At 37.9% G+C, this 27951-nt stretch overlaps 1 protein-coding gene across 3 annotated transcripts in view; it reads left to right on the top strand.

Moving 5' to 3' along the window:
* The window catches only part of POLK (DNA polymerase kappa), a 40888-nt gene that overhangs the window by 6210 nt on the left and 6727 nt on the right, over positions 1 to 27951 (top strand). For 2 of the 3 annotated variants that reach the window (XM_063127939.1, XM_063127938.1), the window contains exons 2-13: positions 6741 to 6882; positions 7817 to 7986; positions 8831 to 8950; positions 10454 to 10606; positions 14883 to 15014; positions 17061 to 17214; positions 18554 to 18808; positions 20474 to 20598; positions 22685 to 22851; positions 23677 to 23709; positions 24525 to 24621; positions 26431 to 26602. In XM_063127939.1, the coding sequence (XP_062984009.1) occupies positions 7852 to 7986; positions 8831 to 8950; positions 10454 to 10606; positions 14883 to 15014; positions 17061 to 17214; positions 18554 to 18808; positions 20474 to 20598; positions 22685 to 22851; positions 23677 to 23709; positions 24525 to 24621; positions 26431 to 26602 (1543 nt within the window). In that variant the 5' untranslated portion in view covers positions 6741 to 6882; positions 7817 to 7851. The remainder of the gene's footprint in view (positions 1 to 6740; positions 6883 to 7816; positions 7987 to 8830; positions 8951 to 10453; positions 10607 to 14882; positions 15015 to 17060; positions 17215 to 18553; positions 18809 to 20473; positions 20599 to 22684; positions 22852 to 23676; positions 23710 to 24524; positions 24622 to 26430; positions 26603 to 27951) is intronic. The other variant, XM_063127940.1, reaches the window with a different exon arrangement.

Raw genomic sequence — 27951 nt, forward strand, 5'->3', positions numbered from 1 at the left:
CTTTCAGCGTGTTGGCTAATGGCAGCTCGTCTTCCTCCTTTCCCCTTTCAGTAGGGTTTCCGCAAGGCTCGGTGCTTGGCCCGTTGTTGTTTTCTTTATACATGTTGCCCTTGGGCAATCTTATTCAATCTCATGGCCTCCAATATCATCTGTATGCCGATGATACACAATTATATCTTTCATCTCCGGAACTTTCTCCTGATGTTCACGATCATATCTCGGCATGTCTTTCAGATATCTCAGCTTGGCTGCTGCATCGTCGTTTGAAACTTAATATGGCAAAGACTGAATTGCTCGTTTTTCCTCCTAAATCTTCTCCTCATCTCTCATTCTCTCTTACTGTCAATGATGTTACACTTACTCCAGTCAAGGAAGCTCGTAGTCTTGGCTTTATATTTGATTCCTCGCCCTCCTTTATTCCTCATATTGAGGCAGTAGCTAAATCCTGCCATTTTTTCCTGTATAATATTGCCAGGATTCGATCATTTTTGTCTGTCTCTTCTGCCAAGACGCTTGTTCATGCACTGGTTATTTCTCGGCTGGACTACTGCAACCTTCTTCTCTCTGGCTTTCCTTCCTCTCACATCAGTCCGCTGGTTTCTGTCCACCACTCTGCCGCTAAGATCATCTTCCTGGCTCGCCGCTCTGACCATGTTACTCCACTTCTGAAATCTCTTCACTGGCTTCCAATTCACTTCAGAATCCAATATAAACTTCTCCTGTTGACCTTCAAAGCTTTTCACTGTCTAGCTCCTTCCTATCTCTCCTCTCTCATCTCACACTATTGCCCCGCTCGTGCTCTTCGCTCCTCTGATGCCATGTTTCTCGCCTGCCCAAGGGCCTCTACTTCCCTTGCTCGGCTTCGTCCATTTTCTTCTGCTGTCCCTTACGCCTGGAACGCTCTTCCAGAACATTTGAGATCTACAAGTTCAATCACAGCTTTTAAAGCTCAGCTAAAAACCTTTCCCTTTCCTAAAGCTTTTAAAACTTGATGTTGTTTGGACTTTATACTGTTAGTTTTACCCTACCCTGTGCCTGTTTACCCTACCCTGTGCCTGTTTGCATTCTCTTCCCCTCCTTATTGTTTTACCATGATTTAATTAGAATGTAAGCCTAAGCGGCAGGGTCTTGCTATTTACTGTTTTACTGTTTTACTCTGTACAGCACCATGTACATTGATGGTGCTATATAAATAAATAATAATAATAATATGTGTGTTTACCTGCAAATATAGATACATATATGAGTTCTATACTTGACTCATTTGGTAGAGAAAACAAAGTTATGTTTCTTATAGTAATCACAACATACAATACTGCCCTAGGTTAGAGGGTAATTACACATTTGTTTTACAGTTGCACCCCTGACGATTACTGAGCAAATTACATAATTGTTAGTCTTGTAGCTGTGCACTTAGGGATGTCTCCTAAGTTTTTTTTAAAAATGTGTATATTATATGGTACTGAAATATCTGTAATTATGACAGTCAGGGGGTCAAGTATATTACAGGGGCTACTGGGGAAGAGATATAATGCATTGTCTTCATTCTGTTATCACCCAGTGCTCCGAGGTTCTGCTTTTTACATAAGAATGAATAGTTGCCATTGAATTGATTGGGATAAAATAAACTGCTTCATTTACTTCTGTGGCAGAAAACTACTGGCAGGATTGGAGTGGCTCAGTACTTCCATATCAATGGCTGGATAGATTCAAACCATGCAAGTCTACAGGTCATGGCCATTGTGGATGCCACTATCAATTAGAAAACAAATGAAGAGGCTATATTAAAATTGGACGCATTGTGTTTGATCCAGAGAAATGCCTGATGAAGGTGACTTTCCTGTTTTGTTGTTTATTCGTTCAGTCGTTTCCGACTCTTCCTGACTTCATGGACCAGCCCACGCCAGAGCTTTCTGTTGGCCGTTGCCACCCCTAGCTCCCCCAAGGTCAAGTCTGTCACCTCCAGAATATCATCCATCCATCTTGCCCTTGGTCGGCCCCTCTTCCTTTTGCCTTCCACTTTCCCTAGCATCAGCCTCTTCTCCAGGGTATCCTGTCTTCTCATTATGTGGCCAAAGTACTTCAGTTTTGCCTTTAATACCATTCCCTCAAGTGAGCAGTCTGGCTTTATTTCCTGGAGTATGGACTGGTTTGATCTTCTTGCAGTCCAAGGCACTCTCAGAATTTTCTTCCAACACCACAATTCAAAAGCATCTATCTTCCTTCGCTCAGCTTTCCTTATGGTCCAGCTCTCGCAGCCATAGGTTACTACGGGGAATACCATTGCTTTAACTATGCGGACCTTTGTTGTCAGTGTGGTGTCTCTGCTCTTAACTATTTTATCAAGATTTGTCATCAAGGGGCCCCCCTTGAGTGGAGATGGCTGTAACATGTGGCTGGGTGGGAAGGGATGAATTGCTGAAAATTGGGCGAATGCATTATTCATGCATGGAAGGCCCATGCCACTGCTCATTTGATTCAGCAAGTTTCCCCCACCCTAGAGACAATCTTTTTGGTGGGGCTGCCCAGTTGGCGAGGAGGGGGCAGGAAAATCATTTTCTACTCATCTACTTCCTTATGCATTTCTCTGGATGCCGTCCTTTGTTTTTCTTTTACTTATTAGACTCATAAATTCCAGTTACCTATTTGTGGCTACTTTCATATAATCTTCTTATTCCTAAAGCATCTTAAGTCTGATTTCACCCTATAACTGCAAACTAAGATTTTCTCCATGTTTTTGTATGCCATTCAATATTTTAACCATTTTTCTGTGAACCTAAAGGAGTCATATTCAAACTGTTGTCAGCTATGGTGCAACCAAAATTATCTGTCATGATTGGAAAAAAACCCTAGCCTGGATTAATGTTATTGAGTGATCTGTCTGACCCACAGCCTATCAAAGTTAAGAGTTTTGGCCATTTGCGGAAAATTGTAGCTAGCATTTCATGTTAACTAGGTCATAAATGTGATTTAAAAATATTCAGTACTGCACTATAATGGTAAGATATTTGCATTTGCTGTCATTGCTAGTCCTGTAAAACAAAGGCTATAACAATGCTGTGATTTTAGCTATTAATCTGAAAAAGCCTATGGCAAGCCAAGCCTCATAAGCCCCTGAGCACATGCAAACTAATCACACCATTCTCCTTGTCAGTATTACTATTCTTGCAAACCAGCAGGAGATTGAAACTGACAAGAATCCTGTGTTCCACTAGTGCTCTTCTAAATTGCAAAGCTCCAGTGACTGGAAAGAATGCTCCTGATAGTTACAGAAGGATTATATGCCCTACAAGCAGATACATGTCTTTTTTCAATACTTCCAATCTTTAGGAGCACGGATTAGGGGAGTGGGGAGGTGAAGGAAAACCTGATGCTTCATAACCTAATTTGGTGAACATCTTTTGCTGAAATGAGTGAATCTTAAATATTTTGCTAAAATCCATTGTTACCAATATTAAGGATGCCTCTTTAGAAAAGGGATATTAGATGTACAGAATATTATATTCCATATTAAGAATAAATCAAAAACATTAAATTCAGAAGAATAGATAATTGATTGAATAATCTCAGCCAGTACAAAAGTTCTTAATAAATAATGTAATGAGTATTGAGCTTTATCAATTTTGTTAACATGGCAAATAGGGCTTTGTTCCATTGTGGAAGTTATGAAAGTTTAGCAGTTCAGCACACTTATTTGTTTTATTTAAAGTAATTTTAGCCCACTCCTTAGCCAAAAAGGTTTCTGGAGTATCTTAGATAAAGTCAGTAAAAAAAGACAATCCTTGTCCTTAGTCTCACAATCTTAATTACATGACACACAAGGAAAAAGGAATGGGGAAGGGAAAAGAAAAGGCATATGCATATTTAGACAGAAAAAAGTTCTACAACACATGGCAGGTTCTGGGCATGCTGGGAGTTGTAGGCCGTTTTTCTGTCTACACATGCATAGGATTGCACTCTGAGTAGTCTTTCAGCAGAACTGATAGAATGGCTCTGCGTCCTCTCTCATCTTCTGTAAAGTCTGCTGGAATGGCTGCTGGAGATGATAATTGAGAAAGGAGGAGCCTTCAGGTGTGTGGTCTTTCAGCCGGGGTGATGTAATGGCCCTGCTTCTATGCTCATCTCCCTCCATTACAGCCTGCTGGAATGGTTTAGCCTTCCTAATTTGGTTTATTTGCAAGATTCAGTTAATTATGCTACTATGGCATATGTTTTAGCAGTGGTGCTAAAGGTGAAAGATATATTCAAAAATAAAGGAAAGCTATTGTTTAATTAGTGTAAGGTCCATTTCGCCATGGGCGCTAGTAGTCTGAGAGCGAAACAAACTGCAAATTGCAATTCTGGGTAGTGCTGGGCAATAAGAAAATTCCACTGGTTGGGAAGCCTGAGAGGAATTTGACTTTTTAAGTTGCTGTACCAGCAGGTGATGCAGGTGATATGCTTCCAATTCTATGGAAGAAGAAGTGGCTCTGCTTAGCCCAGCCTGTTCTACACCCGCTCCACGCGCCTTCTGAGCCTAGGCTGGAGCAGAGCCAGGAAGAGGTGGTGCTTTCATGCAGGCTTTTTACTTCCCATCCTATGCACTTATCTTCAGCAAGCTGTTGTTATTATTATTATTATTATTATTATTATTATTATTATTATTATTAATAATAATAAAAGCAATTATTGCTTTTATCTGTATGCCACCCTGAGATCTTAATGATATAATGAAATAAATTATTTAATTTATTTAAAACATTTGTATTGTGGGATACAAATGTTTTAAATAAATTAAACATTCTTTTAAGGTGACTGGAAAGAAAGCACCATTGCAAATAGAGATATTTGGGGAAGGGAATTGGGGATGCAGAGTTGAGAATTGATGGGGGACCAAAGATCCCAACCCTAAATGAAAAGGCACAAAAGGAGCTATTTTCTTTGGGAGGGAGGAGCAAAAAAAGATGGCTGGACATGGGTGTGCGAAAGAAGAGAGACGCTGGCTCTGGTGCTGTGAAAAGATACTTTATTTATTATTTTTCTTGTTAAAAAGGATATTTTAAAAAAACTTCTCCAGTATTTGAGGCTGTGTGCACCAGTTGCTGGGGAACATGGGTGAGGGGGTGCTGTTGCACCATGTCCTGCTTGTTCATCCCTGGCCGATGGCTGGTTGCCCACTGTGTGAACAGAGTGCTGGACTAGATGGACCCTTGGTCTGATCCAGCAGGGCACTTCTTACGTTCTTAAACCAGACTATAAAGCACATGGTATTTGATGTCTATATACTAATGTCTACTCGAAACAAACTGAACGGGTTTGAATTCTTAATATGTGAAAGCAAATACGACTTGATAAGTATAACTGAAACTTGGTGGAATGACTCCCATGACTGGACTACAGCAATTGAAGGGTATAAGTTATTCAAAAACAACAGAAGAAATAGAAAGGGAGGCAGAGTCACACTATATGTTAAAAATACTTATCCCTGCACAGAAATACAGGAGGATGAACCTGGTAGCCCATCGAAGGCATCTGGATTAAAATAAATGGGGCAAGGAATAAAAGGAACATGGTAGTTGCAGTCTACTACTGACCACCCAATCAAGGAAAAGACAAGGATGAAACTTTTGAAAAGCAAATTGCTAATGTTTCATCAGGGGTGCGATGTAGTAGTAATGGGGGGCTTCAACTACCCCGATATCTGTTAAAAGACAAATTCTGCCAAATGTGGCCCCTCCAAGAAATTCCTAGCGTGTATTGCTGATTACTTTCTGCTACAGATAGTGGAGGAAGAACTAGAGGATCGGATATCCTTGACTAGATTCTGACCAATAGAGATGACTTAGTGGATAAAGTGGCAGTTATGGGAACTCAGACTCCCTTACTGAAAACATCCATTCAGGCACCAATATCTGTTATACATCTCATGCAGTGAAGACAGATGAAAACAATTCATTTAGCTTCTCTGCAATCTCCTTATCCTCCTTTAGTACTCTTTTTAACTCCATTGTCATCCAGCGATCAAACTGCCTCCCTAGCTGGTTTCCGGCTTCTGATATGTTTCGTGAATTCTTTATCATTGGCCTTGATATTATTTGTGATATGCTCCTCAAAATGGGTGTGGGTTTTTTTTTGTTTTTTTGCATCTCCTTTGTGCAAGTTTCTTTGCCTTTTGTTCTCATTTGGGCATGACTTCCATTTCTAAAGTAAACCTTCATTTCTCTAATTGCTTTCTTGACACTGCTCGTTAATAATGCTGGTGACCTCTTGGGCTTGGTGCTACCTTTCCTAATCTGTGGTATAAGCTTTCATGAACACTGTCCACTTCATCAGATGCATGAAATTGGCAGATTTATATACTCATGCTGGGGGGCAGGGTGATGTAAACTGCCTTGCCTGAGAGATTCGCAATGCAAAAAGTACTTACAGTCATGATTACCTTAATGGTTGCTATTTTAAAAACTTTGCGTGATAATACAAACATTGCAGTGCTGAGCCAATTAACATATTTTTAACTTTGTATATTTCTATTTATAGGTTTTTAATGTATATTTTGTAATGCTGCCTTGAGGCCCAGCATTGGACAAAAGGCGGGATGATGATGATGATGATGATGATGATGATAATAATAATAATAATAATAATAATAATAGTGTGATAAGTAAATAAATAAGAATCTCTTGATGAATTATACTAAAGCAATTTATCTGTCTTTGAAATTCCCAGACGTTGCCATTATGTCCATTTATTCTTTTTCCTAGTGACTGGCCTATTAGGCCTGTAGAATGCTGGCAAATGAGGACATATTTCACATTGAACAATGAGCAGTTATATGAACCCCTAAAGTTGTGGATGGTATTATTGGGTCCTGTAATAGTGTTGCCATTATTTTCACTTTGTTGGGTGAGTATTGTAGGTGAGAAATGCCTCATTTTGATCCTTAAGCTATGAGTTTCTGTCTGATACTTATGAGCAGATGCACCTGTATCGAATGTTCTTTTTAAAGTGTATCCTTAACTTTTGTGGTAGCCCTATTCATTACTGTTTTTAGAAGGCTACAGTGGGGAGCATGGAACCAGTGAGTGTTGTTTGTGGGTTTCCTTAAGAACCAGACTTCCCCATAATTTGACCACTGTAGAACTTTTGCAATGAGTAAAATCCAATGGATTAGTATTTTTTACAACTGCTTTAAAATACTGCATTGAATCCAATGGTGCCCATTTGCTGAAAGAAAGGGTGTTTTATACCTTGTACTGGTATAAGGGTGCTTCTTGATGGAGGGCTCCTAAGACTAACAACTAGAAGGCATTGTGTAGCTGTTCCATTATTCCCCCTTAACAGATTTTCTGTATTAAGGACAAAGTTGAAAGAAGCAGTAAGAAAACGTGGGAGTGTCACAAGTGTAAAAGACAAGGATGTCTGCATGTTCCCCAGATGTCTGTGAATGAGGCACAGTGATGGTGCCATGAAAGCCTCACCTGGAAGCACCCTTTATCCAAAGAAGTTCTTGTAAAAAGGCTTGTGTAACCTCTTGCACAAGTAGAAGCATGCTCTAAAGCCCATCTATTACAACACTGCACAAACTAAGCATTCACAGAACAGTAGTAGTGACAATTTTGTTTATGCCTACAGTTCTTTAGAACCAGCCTCCTGTCTCCAAATGTTGATATGACCTTAGATTTTCATCCAGGTTTGGCTGAACATATTGGAATTGAGTTTTATTCACAGAAAAAAAGAGTTTGATGTTGGTCTGCTTAAGTGATAATAATTCTGTAGCATTGTAATATAATAGTGTTAGCAGTACACTTTTCAAAACTATGCGGTTTGTCTTTTTCAGGGCAAGAATTGAGAAACTGTTCGCTTGGTTGTGCAATGGAAAATGAGAATAAAGGTAATGCCTCTTCCAGAGAGGGACTTCTGCTTAGAATGGGCCTCAATGATAACAAAGCTGGAATGCAAGGGCTGGATAAAGAGAAGATCAACAAAATCATAATGGAAGCCTCCAAGGTTTGTTTGTATAAGCTTTCACAAATGCTTTAGCTATTCATAGGTATTGATTGCACTCAATAAAGGGTGCAGGGTTTTTACCAGTATGACTTCATTGTTCAGTGTAGAAGGCAAGGTATGCTAGTCATCATCATGATCTAGCTCAACTTGGAATCAATTGGATATTTCACATTTTTTTAAATTCTTAGAATTGCAACCTTCTGTGCAAATCCTAAATATTGGTGCAATTCTGCTTGCAGTGTTGCTGTTGCAGTATCTATCTATTGTTGTTTGATGATGTTGCACTAGTTTAGTACTTTAGTTAATTGTTGGTAGCACTTTACCCTGCCTTTCTCACAGTGGCATGAAATAGCTTACCAAAACATATTTCATCTTCATGCAAATAAACCTATTTTTCTGTGTAATAGTTAGTATTCTGACACAATCTTCTGCTAATGTTTGATGTATCTTCATGTGATTCTGGTTTCAGTGACTGTGCTGCCACCTTCATTTTCTGCTGTTTAAGGGCACAATCCTATGCACATTTAGACAGAAATAAGTCCTACAACTCCAAGCATCATGGCTTGCAGGGAGACACTGAGAGTTTTAGGGCATATTTCTATCTAAATATGCATAGGATTGTGCCCTTAAACAGCAGAAAATGAAGGTGGCAGCACAGTCACTGAAACCAGAATCACATGAAGATAATGTATGTCACTCTTAAGAGCTGGTCTGACAACACTTTGGGTTTAGTTCCATTTCCCCTCCTTTATGCTTTTCAAATGCCCTTTATAACTTAAAAAGAATTACATCAATCTCTAATGTGCTAAATAAGGCTAAGAATCAATGTTAATTTCTTTGGCAGGGTTCTAAATTTTATGAAAATGAACTTAAGAAAGATCAACAAGTTAACAGACGAATTGAAAAAATGCTGAAACTCAAAAATAAAATCACAGACCAACAAATCATAAAAGCACAATTACAGGTAATATCCAGCTGGGAAGGCTAGGACACATAGAAAAAAGGGGTAGAAAGATTCCTCCAGTGTAGACCACTTCAGTTATGAAAAATCTTGATTTATTTGGTTTTACTTTTTTAAAACGTCTGTATAGGTCAGGCCTTAGTACATGAGTACAGTATTCTTCAGACAACTCACTATACTCTCATGTGTAAACATGCTGTTAAGACAACTTTTGACAAAGGGTTTGCCATTTAAGTAAAGAAAAATAGGTTTGCTTCATGCCTCCCTCAATCTTATCAACCTCTTGCATAAATTCCAGGAGCATACCTTCTGGAGTGCCTCAACTGGTTTTTCTAGATCTTCTGACCTTCATCTTTAACAACCCCAGAAGCTATTGAAGCTATTGTTATTGAATTTATTGTTGTTATGGGAGTGGGAATGTGTATCAGTGAATACCTTCCCCATAAACCTGACTGCCTAAGCTGAATAAAATCTTGTAAATAGGGACAGAAACTACAGAGTAATGCTTTTGTTCTCTAATATGCTTTATTGTATAATGCTTTCTTTTGAGAGCGCTTTAAAACATAATTAAGATAACAGTTTGTCACCTGAGCAGTGAAAACAGAATAGAGAAAGTGTGGGAGAGAATTTAGAATGTCTGTTTTTGTTCTTTTTTTACTTCAAATGCTATTACGTTTCTGTGATTATTTAAGGTCTTATATCCATATAGACACTGTTGGTTTTCAAATATATGTTCTTTATTGTCAATAAGTGAATTTGTGTAGACCAATTTAAAACATTTATTTATGAAGTCCAACTACCCTGCCTTCTTGTAGCCAGCGCACAGGGAACTGCTCTGGTTGCCTGTACGAGGTCGCAAACATGACCTTGGAGGGAAAGGGAAAGGGGCATGCTGGTGGGCAGGGAGGGGAGGAGACTGGGGAGGCTGCCCAATGCCTCAGCTAGATGGGCAAAAATTCTCATCTAGCTAAAATGCAGAGGGGGTGGTGGTGGAGGAGCCCAGAGGCGAAGATCATTTTTGTGCTGCTCCTGCTCTGCATAGGATTCTTGCCATCCTCTGAGTTCAGAGGCTGACAGGAATCGGAATAGGATTGCACCCTAAGTTAATCATACCACAACTCCTATATGTACATGTACCACTTCCTCATGTCACAACAAACAAACTTTATTACAGAAACCATTTGTGATGAAATTCACTTGGTGAATTTCATGTAACGCTTCATGTAACAAACCTCAGTGACTTGGGACATTGATTAGATGCTGCCATGAGGTTTATTCCTCTCTACTGCAAATTGAATGCATTGAAATGGTGTGGGGAAAATCATGTAGTAGGGCACAATCTCTCTTTACGCTATTCATTTTTTTGTGTTAAACACTCTTAAGATAGCTTCTAAAATGCTAGCACTGTTTGTATAGTCATGGCTAAATTTTTGTTAAGACTCACAATGTGCCAAAAAAAAAAGCTGCTCTGTCTTTATCCAATTTTGTACATTTATTTATGCACAGATGGATAAGCTTGCAATGGAATTGGATCAGAGCCGTGATCTTAGCTGTACTATTGTACATATTGATATGGATGCCTTTTATGCTGCTGTAGAAATGAGAGACAATCCTGAATTGAAGGACAAGCCCATAGCAGTGGGATCATTGAGTATGTTGGTAAGGTGCAAAATAACATTTGCTACAACAACAACAACAACAACACCAGATGCATAAGTAACCATGATAGCACAGAATTGTGCTGTAAATGACATATTTCTAAAAGATGTTCTAAACTTGGGCTTTGGTAATTCTCCATGGAAATGGAGTTCCCGTACTTATCTACAGTATTTTGGCTATTAGTATTAGGGCTGTCCACCAGCCAAGCTGTTACAGTATCAAAGCCTGACAAGAACACTGCTACATTGTAAAACAAACAAGAACTAATGACCTAGGGAGGTTGTGGGCTCTCCGACACTAGAAGCCTTCAAGATGCAGCTGCTGGACAGCCACCTGTCAGGGATGCTTTAATGTGGATTCCTGCATTGAGCAGGGGGTTGGACTCGATGGCCTTATAGGCCCCTTCCAACTCTACTGTTCTATGATTCTATGATTTAATTTAGAAGAATATTTGTCATTTTTCTAAAAGTTTCTAGGTACCTTATTTGTAAGTTGTGGTAAGTAGACATTTGAATCAAACAGTTAATTCAGAGTAGATAATTATATTTATTTTTATTACATTTATATCCTGCCTTTCCTTCAGTGAACTCAAGGCAGCATACTAAATTCTGGTTCCTTTCCTCACTTCCCACCCCATTTTATTCTCACAACAACAGTTGTAGTAAGGTAGACTGAAAGATATAATATTTTCTTATATTCCATAAGAAAATAATGACTGACAATTTCCACTTATGAATCTTGACTCTACTTGCATACAACTCTTGGTTTGCATTCCCATCCACGGTCTATTACTGTTTCATGATAGCCCTTTTCAGCATTTGCGACTTGTCAAAAGGTGTCACAAATAGTTTCAAACTTATGATAGATCAGTTACCATTGAGAAACACACTTGAAGTTGTCTTAATCTATACGTAACTTTGTGCAATTATAACTTCAAAACTCTTCTCGGATCTTTGTACTGTTTGCTTCACTTCATGTCAGGGAGATCGACAGCATTGAAAAGTCCTTGATTCTACTTCACAACGAAATGTTCTGCTTCAACTTTTTGTAAATATCTGAATGATCAGCTTTAATCATTTTCTAAATGTACCATGATAAAGTACCATAATTAATGCTATACATTCATGGAAGACTGGAAGAAGACTTTGGATTGTCTGAAGGTGACCTTCCCAGTCACTTTCCCTGTCTGAAGCAATTAAATTCTTCAGAAGTTCATCAAGACTAAGAAACTGGTCCCAGTAAGTTCACATTTGTGATTGCTTCTGACAAGCCTTTGGGAACTCTTGGAAATCATGTTTTAGTTTATTGACTATGGAAGGGCTTCCTCAAACTGCATAACAGTGTGCAGAATTTCTTTCCTTTAATAGCATCATCAAATGCCTAATTGCATGCAGAATATTGAAATATTTACTACTGTCTGTAAAGGAAGACAGAACTAACAATGTGATTCAAAGACGAACTACTTCTAATGGAAAGTTGCCAACCCCCCTCTGCTACCCATCTGAGATGGAGGATTCCTCAGGACTGCTTAGCCTCCTTAACTCTGCCGGATCAGGGACCAACCGAAACTGGTTCCCTCAATTCCCCAGAGCCAAGGAGAAGAATAAAGTTAGTAGTGCAAGCTGCAGAGTAATATTGGACTTAAAACTGACCCGGGCTGGAAAAAACACAGATTTAAAAGGTACATAATTTATTTACAAGAAGAGAAAGGGGATTGGAAGTCACAAAAACAAATTGGTACAAGGCTGGAAGTTACAAAGCAAAATTTGGTACAGAATAATCCAAGTACAAACAGTTGGAAACACAAACACAGACTAAAACAATAAAGGACTACTCTGGACCTGCTTAGGCTTGACAAACATGACACCTCCTTCTGAAGTAAGATGAGACTCAAAGGCAAATGGCATGGCAGCCCTCCTCAACTATATACCCTAATTAAGCCAGTACCTTATGCTCCCCCCTCCCTTTCAGAATGTAAAGTCAAAGGGAGGGTTGACACTTTTCACACTGCCCCAGCTGAAAGCACTCTACTCCCTTCCACAGAGCTAGGTATTTTGTGACCATGGAGACAGCCAGAGCCATTCCTTCAAGAAAAGCCAGATTCATCCTCCTTTAAGGTGTTCAAAATGTCTACATTGTCTACATGCCAACCAGCAATCCCCTCTGGGCCTCTCACAAGGCTAATCGACTCCAAGATGCTGCTAAAAAAACAATGTGACCTAATAAAGAACATGGAATTGCTCTGGTTCTTCATGCTGTCTGTCACCACCCAAAATGTACCTCATTTCATATGCTGTATTGCTTCAGCTAGGTTTATCATTCCATGGAGATTCCTCACATATTGTGCACCATTCATTTTTGACTCCATCACATTGATGTGAAAGATTCCTGTTTTCACAAAACCATCAATAACTTTACTTCCATTGAGCTACTTGCCTATATATATAGTGCTGCAAAACCATGGCAATGTCAAAATTACTGGTCATAGGAATTAGGCCATCAAACTTGTTTGGATTACTTAAAACAATATCAACAATAATGTGGAAGAAACACTAATCACAGAAGAAGGGGAGTGGAGATTGTTTGAGCTATCAAAAATAAAGAGGAAGTTATGCATAACAGTGTACACTATAGCTAGTTATGTGACAGTGTGATAAATATATGGTAGGAATCCAACTTGCACTACTGGTACATTGGCATGTCCAACATCCCGCCCTTGAGGGTACAAGAATGTCATAATCTTATGAGTTGAAACTTGTCTTGACTAAACTCAACGTGAATTGTATCATTCTTTGCCTTCATTGCATGTTTGAGACAAAGTAAATTATCCACTGTCTTGAACTCTGGTGTTAAATTTTCATGCTCTAAGCATGAGAAATGGTCTGATCCATTGGCATGATCATTCCAATACCAACGTACAGGCCCTGATTTGAACTGGGCACAGTACAGGTAGATATATCTAGATGGTTAAATCTTGGAAAACAAAAGGTAGTATTATTCATTATTTTAAATTAATTTTAGGCCACCTTTAACGATAAAACCTCTTGAGGTAGCATATAAATCACTTAATTTCATATCTGATAAGAACATAAGAACCATACTGGATCAGACCAAGGGTCCATCTAGTCCAGCACTCTGTTCACACAGTGGCCAGCCAGCTGTCCACAGGAAACCCACAAGCAGGACACGAGTACAACAGCACCTTCTTTCCCATGTTTCCCAGCAGCTGGTGTATATACTGATACTGGAGGTTGCACACAGACATCAGGACTAGTAGCCATCGATAACCTTCTCCTCTGGGAATTTATCCAACCCCCTTTTAAAGCCATCCAAATTGGTGGTGATTACTACATCTTATGGTAGTGAATTCTGTAGTGTTTTACAGAATTCTGTAGTGATCCAGCATTGCTCTTCTTATGTTCTTATATACACTCTGTTTAAGAGGTCCCAAGATAATTGATTAGACATTTCATAATTAAATCTCTAGGACAGCTAAAGTAGCCATTGGCTGGATTTGGACAACACGATAGTCAACCGTGGAATAATAATCAACTTGACAGTTGTTTAGGTGTACTCCCCACACAACATGATAATAGTCAAACATGGTGTGGGTTAGGATCAATGTTGAGTTGACTGTTAGTCCACACTGAGTTGACTCACTCATCTCCTGCCCTCTCACCCCCGCTTGTATCCCATCAGCCATTGCTGCCAGCTGGACTAGAGCAGCAGCCGTCTCTTTGACCACTCTTGCCTTGTGACTGTGGCTGACGAAATAACCAGTGGTGGACAAGGAAATAAGCAATGGTGTCCTCCACACAACACGATAACCGATGGTGGTTCAAATAGCTAACTATGCACAACATTAGTTATTTGTGTTTGTTATTTCGGCCAAATAACCAAACGTTGGTTAAAAAAAACTTCCTCCACACAACACAATGACCCACACTGGGTTAAATAACCAACTGTCGACTATTTAAACCACCGTTGGTTATCGTGTTGTCTGAACCCAGACATTTTCTTCCTGCTTTTTATCATATTTTTAGTGATTTTACATTTGCCCAGATACATTCATGTGTTGTGTGAAAAGATATGGGATTGGCTTATAATATTTATTATATGAAAGAATGTAATTGCTGTGCTTACTGGTACTTGAAGTCTTCTAGATAGTAATGAAACTTAAGCATACCTAACTGGGTATTGTATTCTAGCAATAATATACAATTCATTCAAAATGGCTTTGTTGTATGACTTTAAATTATGTCTTTGTCTCTTTAAGTCTACTTCAAATTATCTTGCTAGAAGATTTGGGGTACGTGCAGCCATGCCTGGATTTATTGCTAAGAAACTCTGCCCAAATCTTACTATAGTGCCATTAAACTTTAAGAAATATGAAGAAGTAAGTAAAGAGGTATGTAATTTCATTCCATATTTGAATGCACATTGATTATGTGAACAGTGAACCCCAGGGAGCTTCGGCTATTGGGCGGTATAAAAATGCAATAAATAAATAAAAATAAATAAAATATATTAATTTGTCATATGTGTTCTTTGAAATGACTATCGCTAAGCTTCATATTTTTGTTAATTTCCTTGGGTTCTGAATAAAGTATTATGTTAAAGCTGTTATCACATATTTGTTGTGTAATGAGGGAGACAGAAAAGTAGAGTTAATACCTGTGATTTTGGATTACCGTATTTCTTCGATTCTAAGACGCCATCGATTGTAAGATGCATACTAATTTCAGTACCACCAACAGAAAAAAAGCTTTGATTCTAAGAAATAATAAACGCACCCGCGATTCTAAGACGCACCCCATTTTTAGAGATGTTTATATGGGGAAAAAAGTGTGTCTTAGAATCAAAGAAATACGGTAGTTCCTTCCAATAGAACTACCCTTAAGACAGTTTATCTTCTCCACTAGCACCTATTAAAATAAGTTGTATAGGAGATATGGTTGTCTATTTAACCTGCTTTTATTTCCTCTTAAATTCAAGTGAAACAAGCAATTTTCTTTGTTTTAAAGAATGTGTTTCTGTCTTTGAAGGCAACATGTATCTGTCACCCTGACTGTTTCTTAAAAGACAGCATGTTCCATATCCTCAAATTATTTCTATACATGTTCCTCTTTTATATGGCCACAAGCCCATTTTAACTTCACCTAGCTGATCTTACCCAGACAACTGACCATCTCTGCAACAGCTGTTTCCCAAATTGTTTTTATCCTGTCTATCAAAATGCATTTCTCAAATAGTTTTTATTCTGTCTATGAAAATACATTAGAAATGGAAGAAAATTAATTGTTCCTTAACAAAAGTTATGAAATTCAGTTTAACTATTGCAAAAGAGAGAATAATATTTAAAAAGTATATTAAAGATCTCAACTTGTCTAGTACCATGAAATTCAATGGAAAGAACCCAATATAATATTAATGGTACAGAGATTCTATTCATGTAATACATTAATATAAATTGTTTGTCTATACTTAACATTTTCATGAAGACACTTTGTATTTTAATTTCATATGGAAGTATTGCAGAATTTCAATGTTATTGAAATTTAGGATTTAGTAAAAAATGTACCATGATTTAATTTCACAAAGGTATATGTAGTATCCTGATACCTTAAAATATAAAAACAGATCTTGTGTGCATGTGTAGGCATTGATGATGACTGGAGATGTTTCTTTTCTGGCAATAATTTCTGCAGCAAATATTTGTTTACATTTTTTGTCAGTGCTATGATATCATATGGTGACACGTAACTTGAATATTATAGGGTTGCTTTTTTAAAAAAAAAAGACATGCAAGGAAAGAGAACACTGAAGATATTCGTGTGTGTGTCTGATTTCTATTGCAACAGTAATTTAACTAGAACAAAGTTTTATTAGAAGGTTCAGTTTTACTACATATAAATGTGGTTATGATCCAACATTTTCTCCATCAGTAGGATGGAGAGTTCTGCTCTTTGTAGAGTTCTACTCAGGATGCTCCAATCAGGGGAAGATAATCACTAATTCCCCCTCCTTATGAAGCCTCCAGCATTACTTCCCATGCTGAATGGTGCGTAATAACAACCAATAGGTTTAAAAATCAGTTGGTTATCGGAGTCAAGCGGGAGAAAGTGGGTGTGCTGCCTGCAGCACACCTGCCTCTTCCGCTTTTACTCAGCAACCCATGATTAGCTCAGCAATCCATGAGTGGCAGCTGCTGAGCTTGACATCCAAACCCAGGCTCAGCAGGAGTTGATCCTGGGTTGCTAAATAAAAGCGGAAGAGGCAGGCACACTGCAGCCAGTGCACCTCCTCTCTCTTGTGCACGGCATCTTAGCAGCTTTTAAACCAATGGTTTGTTGTCAGTGTTGGTATTGAGTAGATGCATGGTATTTCAAAGGTTTTTTTTTTATTTTTATGCAACAGTAGCACGACTTTGTATTTTGTATTTCTATTTATCAAGGTTAGGGAAATACTAGCCAAATATGATCCTCACTATATGCCCATGGGTCTTGATGAAGCCTACTTGAATATAACAGAGTACTTAGAAGAAAGAAAGAACTGGGATGAAGGAAAAAGAAGGTATTTCATCAAAACATCCAACTCTGCTCTAGCTGGTAAGCAATTATCAGGAATTTCCATCCCAAAAGAATACTTTACTTTGTATTTACTTTGACTTGCAAGCACAGGAAATTACATGGCAGAGGAATATTTTTTTTAAATACTTTTAATTATTAGCTGTTTGCATGTAATGTTTATTTCAGAGTAATTTAGTTGGAACACTTTTTGAAATCACCCGCACAGTTTCCTTTTTAATATTTCATTTCCAATTAAACCTAGTAGAATTAATTTGTTTCCAGGAGGTAAAGTTGCAGCCATCTTTGAAAGAATCACTTGCTATTAAGTCTCATACTGGTTAATTTCAAAGGTGTTACTTTTTAAAATTAGTTCTCAAATTAACACTGCATAATAAGGAACTCCACCTTGAGCAACAGTCTGGGCTCCAGTTCAGATAAGGAGGAGCTTGCCAGATCCATAAGATCAGTGGCACCAGAGGCAAAGGTGCTGGAAGCTGATCAAGGCCCCAGCATCAAGAGTAGATCTTATCCAGGCGCCAAACCGAAGACCTATCTCTTTAAAGCCTTCCAGTCCTCAAGGAAGGGTAGAGACTGGGATGGGTGATCTAGCCCTGGAGGAATAAAAGACATCAGTCCAGTCCTAAAAAAATTTTTGTAGCGAGTTGCTCACTGGAACTCTTCACAGTGCTGCAATACCTAACTCCATGGTGGCCTGCGGGCTTCTTGACAAGGTCAAGACAGAACACTAGTCAAGTAGCTATTGATAAGATCAACAGACTGATGTCACAGTCTAGCATTCCATGTGTACTCTGAATCCCTTTTGTATATGAGTGTCTGCATTCATTTTAGGAGGGAGTTCCTGTTCTGCTTACCTGGACAAATTACTTTCATCAGGATAGGTGAATGCTGGTCTGAATTGTGATCTTAATTGCAGCTCTGTCTTGCTATCTGTAAACAGAAAATGCTAAAGCTTATAAAAGCTTATTCATTTATTTACTACATTTTTAGGCTGCCCAATAACAGAAAGTTCTCTGTGTGGCTTGCAATAAATAAATCTAAAGAAATATTGCTTGTATTAATATACACCCTTTCACTCAGAGCCAATTTTTGTTGTTGTAAATGTGCAACTCTTCTATAAGGAGTATGCATTCGAAACCTCCTTTGCTGTGGCACTGCAGACCTTACAGTTTTCCCTGCCTTGGGCAAGCAGGCTCTGCAGCAATTACAATGAAAAAAAAATCATTAGTGCCATTTTATAAAAAATTGCAAATACTTGGCAAATACAGTGAATAGAAAAGCTGGATCTACTTTTGTTGCTGTGTAAGGGATCATTTCGTTTACAGAATTCTGATGGTTTCTTTCCCTTTTTTATAATGAGGCAAGCAGAATATAATTACGTGCAATGAATCAAAGTTGAGTGAAGAGGTGCATTCCTGTTCACCAGTCTTGTTTGATGATGATACTCTGATAAATAAGCATTCAGTGGACTCTTCTCTGCTGCATTTGGAAGAAGAGAAACATCAACAATCAATAACTGAAATAAAATCAGTTGTCTTTGGAATATCTGCTGAGGAAGTTGTGGAGGAAATTCGCTTTAGGATTGAACAAAAAACAAGGCTGACTGCCAGTGCAGGTAAATACATTTATATTATTATATTATTTTTTAATTCCAAAATGTACATCTCAGAGTTCACAGTAGGTTCACAACATTCTTGTCACGTGAAAAACTGTGAGGATTCTATTTTCAGAAAAAAATAAATGACAGTGACTTGCTAAAATCACTGTCTAAGAATCATGTACTTTAACCATGAGAAATACAATTCTGAAATCTTCAGGCTTAAATCAGTATTATAGAAGCCTTATAATTAGGCTAAATCTACTCTATAATGGCATAGATTCTTCAACAGTTGATAAACAGAGATGTGAACTCTGTTCACCATACACCTAACCTTTGCCTTGATAAAGTTGGGATTAGTTTCCACTCTCAAGTATTTAATATTCAGAAATTCCAAAGAATAAACAAAGAATAAACCCTAACCCTGCTTTCCATCTCATCAACCCCCCCCCCAATCTCCTCCAAGCCCCCTCCCATCCCTCTTACACTTATTGCTATTCTGGATGCAGAGGAAAAGCAGAGGATTCCCCACCCCCACCCATGCCTGGCATGCTGCTATGGCTGTGGGCCAGATACAAGGAATGTACCGGGGAATGTAGTTCTCAGAATACTACTGACTTGTGTAAGTAGTATGTTTGGGACTTTTTAGCTTAGAAAAAAAGCAAGCAAGGAGAGACATAATAGAGGTGTATAAAATTATGCCTGGTGTGGAGAAAGTGGACAGAAAGAAGTTTAACTCTAACACAACACTACAACTTGGTCTAGTGAAGCTAAGTTGTGGGAAATTCAGGACAGATACAAGGAAATAGTTCTTCTCACAGTGCATAGTTAAACTCTGTAATTTTGCTACCAGAATTTTGTGGTACCAGAACTTTAAAATAGGATTAGCAAATTCATAGAGAAGGAGGCTATCAGTGGCTACTAGGCATGACGGCTATACACTACCTCCAGTATCTGAGGCAATATGCCTCTCAGTACCAGTTGCTGGATAAAGCTGGGTCTGTGAGCATCCCCAGACTGTGAATTTTCTTTTGGGGGAGTGCAGTTCCATCCAGAACTTTTTGAATACCACTTCTCTGAACAAACAAACCACCTATCAACAACACCTCCATCTTAGAATTCAGTTTATTTGCCTTCATCCATTCCATTATTGATATCAAGCACTGATTTAGCTTTTCCACTGAATCCAGTGTAAAAGAGAAATAATGTATTGATGACACCTCATTCCAAATCCTTGGTTCTATTTAGTCGTTTCATGAAAAAGTTAGAACTATACTTCTAGAACAGATTATTCATTTAAATATAACTTTTCCATAAATGATGATTTTCATTGTCCCTCTTAGTGGTATAAAGTAGCTTTCATAACTGAAATAGCAGAGAATCTTGTGTTTGAAATGTGTGTAGTAGTAATTTTCACATTCAACTATGCACATTTCACAAAGGATTCATAGTGATAATTCTTCTACTATTTCATTACTACCTTAATGAATGGTTGAACTTGACCTGTGGTTGTCAAGATTTTTAGGATCTATTTATATCTTTGAAAATAAACTCAACTAAAATTAAAATTATTCTTGTTTACTACATATGCAGCACCAGTATGTTATCTCTGAAATCATGGAGAATTGAAGATGGAAGATATTTTGTTTTTGTTTTGTTTGATGCTTGTTCATTTTTGTTTAGGCATCGCTCCAAATATGATGTTGGCAAAAATGTGCAGTGATCAAAATAAACCTAATGGTCAATACAGAATCACCCCAGAAAGAGATACTGTGATGAATTTCATCAAAGATTTACCCATTAGAAAGGTAAGAAGTGCTAACTGGTTTATTATTCAGTGTTGCCACCCTTATTTCTGTTGGTGTCTGCATAAGTAGACTATTTACTGCCTGTTAACCTCTTTCTTAGTCTTCATTTCTTCTTCTATACCTACATGAAGCCTGGACTCCCTAATTACATTTCTGAAATATTTGCTTGATACCTGCAAAAAAAGAAAAACCCTTGGATACATAAAAAATGCACTGCCAAATGGCATTCTATACTATTCATAATTCTATTCATAATTACGTTCGGCTTCCCTTTTGTGCCCCTTTCCATTTGTTGTATCAGTCTTGAGAAAGGAGAATTTTATGTCAAAGCTGGAGCAAATATGAAATACTTCTCAGTAACTGAGGTACTTATATGCTATCCGTGGCTTCTTAATTAGGTCCTTTTTGGACTAGGGCTTCCCATACAATATATTCTTGGCATGGGATGCTGCTGGAAAAATGTGATCTCTCCCTCCCGGATTTTCTGTTAATATTTGTCATGCATTCTGAAATCTGTCTGCTTTCGTCGCCAGCTGAAGACCTTTTTATTCACTCAGTATTTTAACACTTAATTTTAACTTAAATTTAAATTTTACTGTTTTAACTCTGTATTTTAATCTTATAATCAACTTTGTTGTGTGGTTTTATTCTGGTTGCGCTTTTTGTACTGTATTTCGTAATTGTGTTTTTAACCTGTTGGATGTTTTTTGTGGTTTTAATTTTTGTGAACCGCCCAGAGAGCTTCGGCTATTGGGCGGAATAAAAATGTAATAAATAAATAAATAAATAAATAAATAAATGTGTTTGCATGATTGTCTTGAGCAATTTGGTGCCCATAACATCACTGGAGACTAGCAACACTCAACTTCTTTGCCTATGCCATTTTTTTTTAATCATCTGGATGATAAAAATCCTAAATTGTAACATCCAAGTGTGGCTAGTTCTGTAGTTTTGGTCACCATACTTTAAAAAAAAAATTGTAGAGCTGGAAAAAGTGCAGATAAGGGCAACTAAAATAATCAAGGGGCTGAAGCATCTCCCCCATGAAGGAAGAGTACAACAACAGAAAAAAGGAGGCTAAGGGGGGGGACATGATACAGGTGTACAAAATTATGCATGGCGTGGAGAATGCGGATAGGGCAACAGGTAGTACACAGCCTGCTGTTTGCACACACTGCTGCTTTTTTGGTATGTTTTGAAGTGTTGATAATGTATTACGTTTTCCGAGTACAACTGTAACCAAAAGAACAATCATCCTCTTGACTTTAAATCAACAGAGGATAAGGTTCTGCTCAGCAGACATTTAAGAACCTTCAACACTATATTCATATTGGAGGGGGTGGGGCTTGAAAAGTGATCCTTGGTAGTAGAAATGCCATGCCCCTATTTTCATCTAAAATTTTGAAGGGTATGCTAGCATGGTTTAAACTAGTTAAATCTGCACAGCAGCTCTGCTCCATTTTAAGATTACTAAAAACTGCAGACGAGGGTATTTTCATCATGCCCAACAACCTCGTTTCTTCCTCCCCACTGGTTTTGGTTTGTTTGTTTGTGGCTTAATAAAGAGATCGAGGGCTTCGGTAGAGTAGGCAGCTTCTAGAAAAGCTGGAGCCCCAACATTTTCCTTTTGAAAAAAAATAAATTTAAGTTTTAAGTTTAAGCACTGCTGCTGCAATTCTACTGGTTTTGGAACAAAGTAAAATGTATTAATTTTATACTGGATAAACTGGATAAACTATCTTAGACTTCAATGCACATGTTTCACAGCACAGCTGGACCTAAGTATATTGAAGCCGTAAAATGTAATAGCTTCACCAGCCATGGCAGGCACTTTACAAGGGCATGTAACTATTTGTGATTTTTTTAAAAAATAGTTCTATTTCCAAGATAATAGTTAATAAATTACTGTATGTTATCTTTCTCTAGTTTACATCGTGCTTTGTACCTTAGAATCTTGTTGATGGTTAATCATTGGGAGTAACTGGGACTGATAAATATTCTCACTTCCAGAGGAAATGTTTGAAGTATACTCTCATTGTTTTACTGGAAGTTTCCTTTTCATTGGTGTATTATAATTCTCTTTCAGGTGCCTGGCATAGGAAAAGTAACAGAGAAAATGCTCAAAGCTTTGGGAATTGTGACTTGCACAGAACTTTACCAACAGAGGGCACTGATTTCTCTCCTCTTCTCTGAAACATCTTGGCGTAACTTCTTGGAAATCTCTCTTGGTTTGGGTTCAACACATTTGGAGAGGTAGTTTGTGCATTACGTTCACTTTAGATATTTTCTGAATATTTTATTAGCATATTACATATTCTATGTCTTATTTCACTGATTCTTTGTAAGCAGCTCTGAGAGCCTTGTTTGGGCAGAGGAGTGGCATGAAAATACTTCAAATAAATAAGTACATACATACATAAAAGGAACAACTGGAACTGCCCTTTACCAAGCCAAAGATATGTTTATTCTAATCTTGTATTTATTCTGCATTGTATCCAATGCTGACCATCCACCATTGGAACATTCCAGAGCCGATTTGGAAGACGGACAGGTTGTAAATTATTCAACACAGTGGGGTTCTGAGCTGCTTTTTGTCTCTTTAGGCAAGATGGAGTTACACCTTGTCGTAAAGAAGTATTAATCACTGTCCTTACCCACTCAGCCAGTTCCCACCCCCGCCTCCTGGTCTGCTTTTATAACCCAGGCAGGGCAAAGGTCCAGCACAGAAGTGGTAGGCCTCACTTCTCCAAGGATCCTGTCCACATCCTCGGGCTGTACAATTTGAAAAAATATCCATTGTAATTGGACAAGCAGGAGCCAAAATTGCATCCACTGAACCTGTATCAAATTTGTTATGCAATTTGGCATGGAAGTGATTGCTTTTACTGAAGTTCTTATTTCTTTTATATCATACTTAGTTACAGTAATTAACATTTCCATTGCTTTGTTTCTTGCTCTGTTTATGTGTGTAAAATGCTCATAAATCTTGAGGTTTTGTTCCTTGGGTCTACACTGTGATTGTGGTATTTTTAAATTTAACACTTGTCTGGACATTCATATTTTTCTTTCTTTTTAAAGGGATGGGGAAAGAAAAAGTATGAGTACTGAAAGGTATGTAGTCACATGTATATCCATGTATATACCACACCACTTGAATTTGCTTAAGCAAATAACCTATAAAGTTTTTCCTAGTGCTGGAAACGTCACTTTTCTTATAGATGATGCAAACACAAATGTGGAGGTGTTTGTACTATAGTGAGTTTCTATCTTGATTTACTATTTCTTGTGTCCAGCGGACATCCTTCTTCATCAAGGGAACAGACAGTGGTAAGGACAATATGTCTAGTACAACACTTATTCCTATAAAAACATTCCTTTATAATTGTTTTAACAGCTTTAGGAGGAATAGATTTTGGTTCCTTGGAGATGGAAATTATGTGATTCTAGCATACTTGAGCCTTTCTTATTGGAGATCTAGGCATTCTACTAAAAGGCCTAAGTTAGTAGCACTTAGATCCCATTGAAATTAATGTAAGAAATTAGTCATGACTAACTTAATCAAATTGATTTCATTGGGAACTAAGTGAGAGTAACTTAGTCTTATCCCATGCTGAGGAGCTCAAGCATCACTTCCTTTGCTGGTATTATACAGCAGGGTGCACAGGAAACCATACTATGGCTGTTTCCTTGAGTTTAGTTGATAACCATTTTCTATTACATATCGAGATATTTGTTTTTTTAAAATGCCAGAGTAAAATAGCCTTTTTTTATTCAGTAGTTTTTGCAAATCTCTCTTGCTTAGCTTAAATCTATCTCTTTAATACTTTGATATGTACTCCACAAGGGTCAATAGAAAAATGATAAATTCCCCTGTGATATTTGAGGACAAATTCTTGGATTTCCCCCCTCCCTCTTTTGGCATACAGGACATTTAATGAAATAACTGCAGCAGCAGAACAATACAAATTGTGTCAAGACCTTTGCAGTGATCTTGCTCAGGATTTGAAAAAGGAAGGACTTAAAGTAGGTAACTTCATGATAAAATATAAATTTCCTCATACTTATTAGTATTCAGGCCTTCTGCATCGCTTGGCATTGTGTGGGACGTATTTTTGTTTTGTTTGTTTTCCTGTAAGGAATAATTTAGGCAAGAATTTATCTAGCCTAAAGTTATGTTGTGCCTCACAAAATCAATTCACCAAGTACTTTTGCATAGAGTAGATGTTGTAGTAAAAGCTGTTAATTAGTAAAAGAAGGAACAGTAATAGATTGCTTTTGGTATTACTCTGCCCAAGCATATAATGATCAAACATTTAAAAGATGTACCATTATTTCTTCTCATCTAATTCATAATAGATGCAGCCCAAGGCAGACATATAATAGAGAATGGTATACTGTATGTACTGAACTTCAGCTACACTGTCTAATTTTGACATTTATGGCACCAGAAGGAGAAATGCTCAAGGACATCTAGAGGAATTCTAGCTACTACTTATTTATTTGGAATTTATTTAAAGAGATAACAGCAGAGGCATAATTAATTTGGTTACTACTTTTGCTCTAAATTACACTCCATATAAGTTCATTGAAGTCGTTTTTTTTTAAATCAGCCTCAAATCTAGACCTAAATTATGTAGTATCACAACAATCTCTTATAAAATCATTGATATAAAGTGACCTATTTTATATTCCTCTGTGAAAAGGTCTCAAGTGTTGATGAAATGGATGAAAAGTGAACACTGTACAAACACTTATTGGTGAATATAATATATCTTTAGGTATATTAATGTAAACATTTTCCCACCAATATTCTTTGTGTTTGTTTTTCTCAAATATGACAACCACAGAGATGCTGTTACTTTTCACTGACTAGCAAAATCAATTATGATGGACAGGAAGAACGGAGGGAGGGCCTATGCACTAGGAAATGCAAAAAGATGTGTTGTGATGCACTTCTATGTGTTCTGTTTCGAGACTGCTGACACGGCGCAGCTCATTGTGGGTTATTTAACCCATGCTGAGCCACGGCACCCATGAGCGCCAAATTCCTTATCCAGCCCTGCATGGGGGTTGCTGTGTTGTGTGAACCCAGTGAGTGTGGCTTATGTGAGGGTTAAACAACCCTCGCATAACCCTAAAACAAATGATGGTTCAGTCCTCAACCCACACTCACCAAGTTCACATGACAAAACAATCCCTGAGTGGGGGTTGCATATTCAAAATGGGGGCTGCACTCCCCCCCCCCACGCAGCATCACTGTGGATTAAATAACCCACAGTATGCTGTTGTGTTGTGTGAACATCCTCAGTGTGAACACACTGTGTGAAAGCTGGGTCACCCAGTACCAGGCTCCCCATCACCACCACTGCAATATCTGCAACGGCTATACTGTATTTTTCGGCCCTTAGGGAAAAATGATATTCAGTCCTGTTTCTTCAGAAGAACAGGGTTCATCTCTCCACCAACAGCCTTTCCAATTTTCATCCTTTTTATTTTGACTCATAAAACTTTACTAGAACCATTAAAAACTGAGCCTGCTCCTGTTTGAATAGCCTTGCCCTGGCTTTCATTAGTGTCTGACAACCTAAGGAATACTGATAAATCTTTTCTTCAATACAATTGGACAAAAGCAAGACAGTTGAATGATCAGTTGCTTGACAACCCTATCTATAAGGACATAATAGAAAAACAATGTCAGTGAGTAATGACATCTGTTAAAAGTTCACATAAAGGGGTTTGAACCTTATTGTAAAGCTGTATCTTATATCTCAGAATAGTGTAACATGAGAAAAGGTTCTAAATCTGTTTGAAAAGGCTTGTTGTTTTTAATAGGCTAGAACTGTAACTTTAAAGTTGAAGAATGTAAACTTTGAAGTGAAGACAAGAGCTTCTACAATACTGTCTGCAGTTTCTACTGAAGAAGAAATATTTGCTGTTGCTAAAGAGTTGCTTAGATCAGAAATAGAGGGTGTCAGTCCACAACCTTTACGCCTAAGACTGATGGGTAAATATCACTTTAGCAATTGTATTGTTGGTTTGTTATAACTAATTTATATCGGTTATATTTTCTGAACATTAAATAAACACTTTTTAAAAAGAATCATGCAACGTAGTAGCACTGGATGTTTCAAAGAAAAGACAGTCATGATAACCATGTGCCATTGTTACACCACTTTTCTTCAAATATAACAACACCTCTTCAAATGACAATTGCATGTTATTTGCAATTACTTGGGTTTATGTTGTTGAGAGGTTTGGTTCTTCATTAATTATGAACAGGACTGGTTGCCACTTGCAATGGGTTGGATCCAGTTTTAGGCACATGCAGCACAGCTGGTGGAAACAGACTTCCGTGACTTCCTTCCCCTGGGCATCTCTGCCGTCCCACCCTGAAAATGCTACACAGAGGGTTGGTGGACCATGCTGAATGGGATAGGTTGGAGTGCACAGGAAGAGATGCTGTCAGGTATGCTTTAAGTTAGATTTGTGCAAATGAGCAGGGGGGTGGACTCGATGGCCTTGTAGGTCCCTTCCAACTCTACTATTATATGATTCTATGAGACATCCCTGAAAATCAGGTGAAGACACCTTCTTTGAGCACCCCAGCGTGTACCCCATTCAGCAGTGTCCCCTGATGATCTGTGTAGAATTTTCAGGGGGCTGAAGGGGCTGGCATGGGAGGGAGGGGGCAGGAAAGTCATTTCCCACACACTCTATTACATGCACCTAAATCTGGATCCAGTCCAGTGTTTGCAAGGGAATTCCATGCAGAATTCTATTTCTCAGAATATCAGTTTTAACTTAAATGAAAAGAAAGCAGACCCTCATGCTTGTGGTGATGCAGCTGAAACTCTTCAGGCGGTGTCAGGAAAAAGCTTCATTTAAGTGATAATGATGCTATCAGAGGGAGAGGTGGGTAAGAAATAAATATATTATTTATTATTATCATCATCATCATCACTACATGTCTATGGTTTTCAGTCGCAATACTTTTCTGTTTCCCTTTAGTCATTACTTGCCAAAAAATCCTAATAACACAAATTTAAATGCTACTTGTAACAAAATATGCTAACTTAGAACATTCTATTAATCTTTGCTACATAAAACTTTCATTGGCAGCAGGAGGAATTTTGAGTTCTAAGCTTTTTTTTGATAAATATTTTTAAGATTTAAAAAGATTTGAAAAGCAGCTATCCTAAGACGACATGTTCAAAGAATAAGTATTTTATAAGATATATAAAATGGTACGGAATTAGCGGCATCACATGTGTTGAAGTGCAATAATGTTTTATAAGCTCCGGAATTCATAATGGGTTGTTGCATTTAGGTCCCATTGAAATCAGTCTGCAAAGT

The sequence above is a fragment of the Elgaria multicarinata genome, chromosome 6 (assembly GCF_023053635.1).
Source record: "Elgaria multicarinata webbii isolate HBS135686 ecotype San Diego chromosome 6, rElgMul1.1.pri, whole genome shotgun sequence".
Lineage (NCBI taxonomy): Eukaryota > Metazoa > Chordata > Lepidosauria > Squamata > Anguidae > Elgaria > Elgaria multicarinata.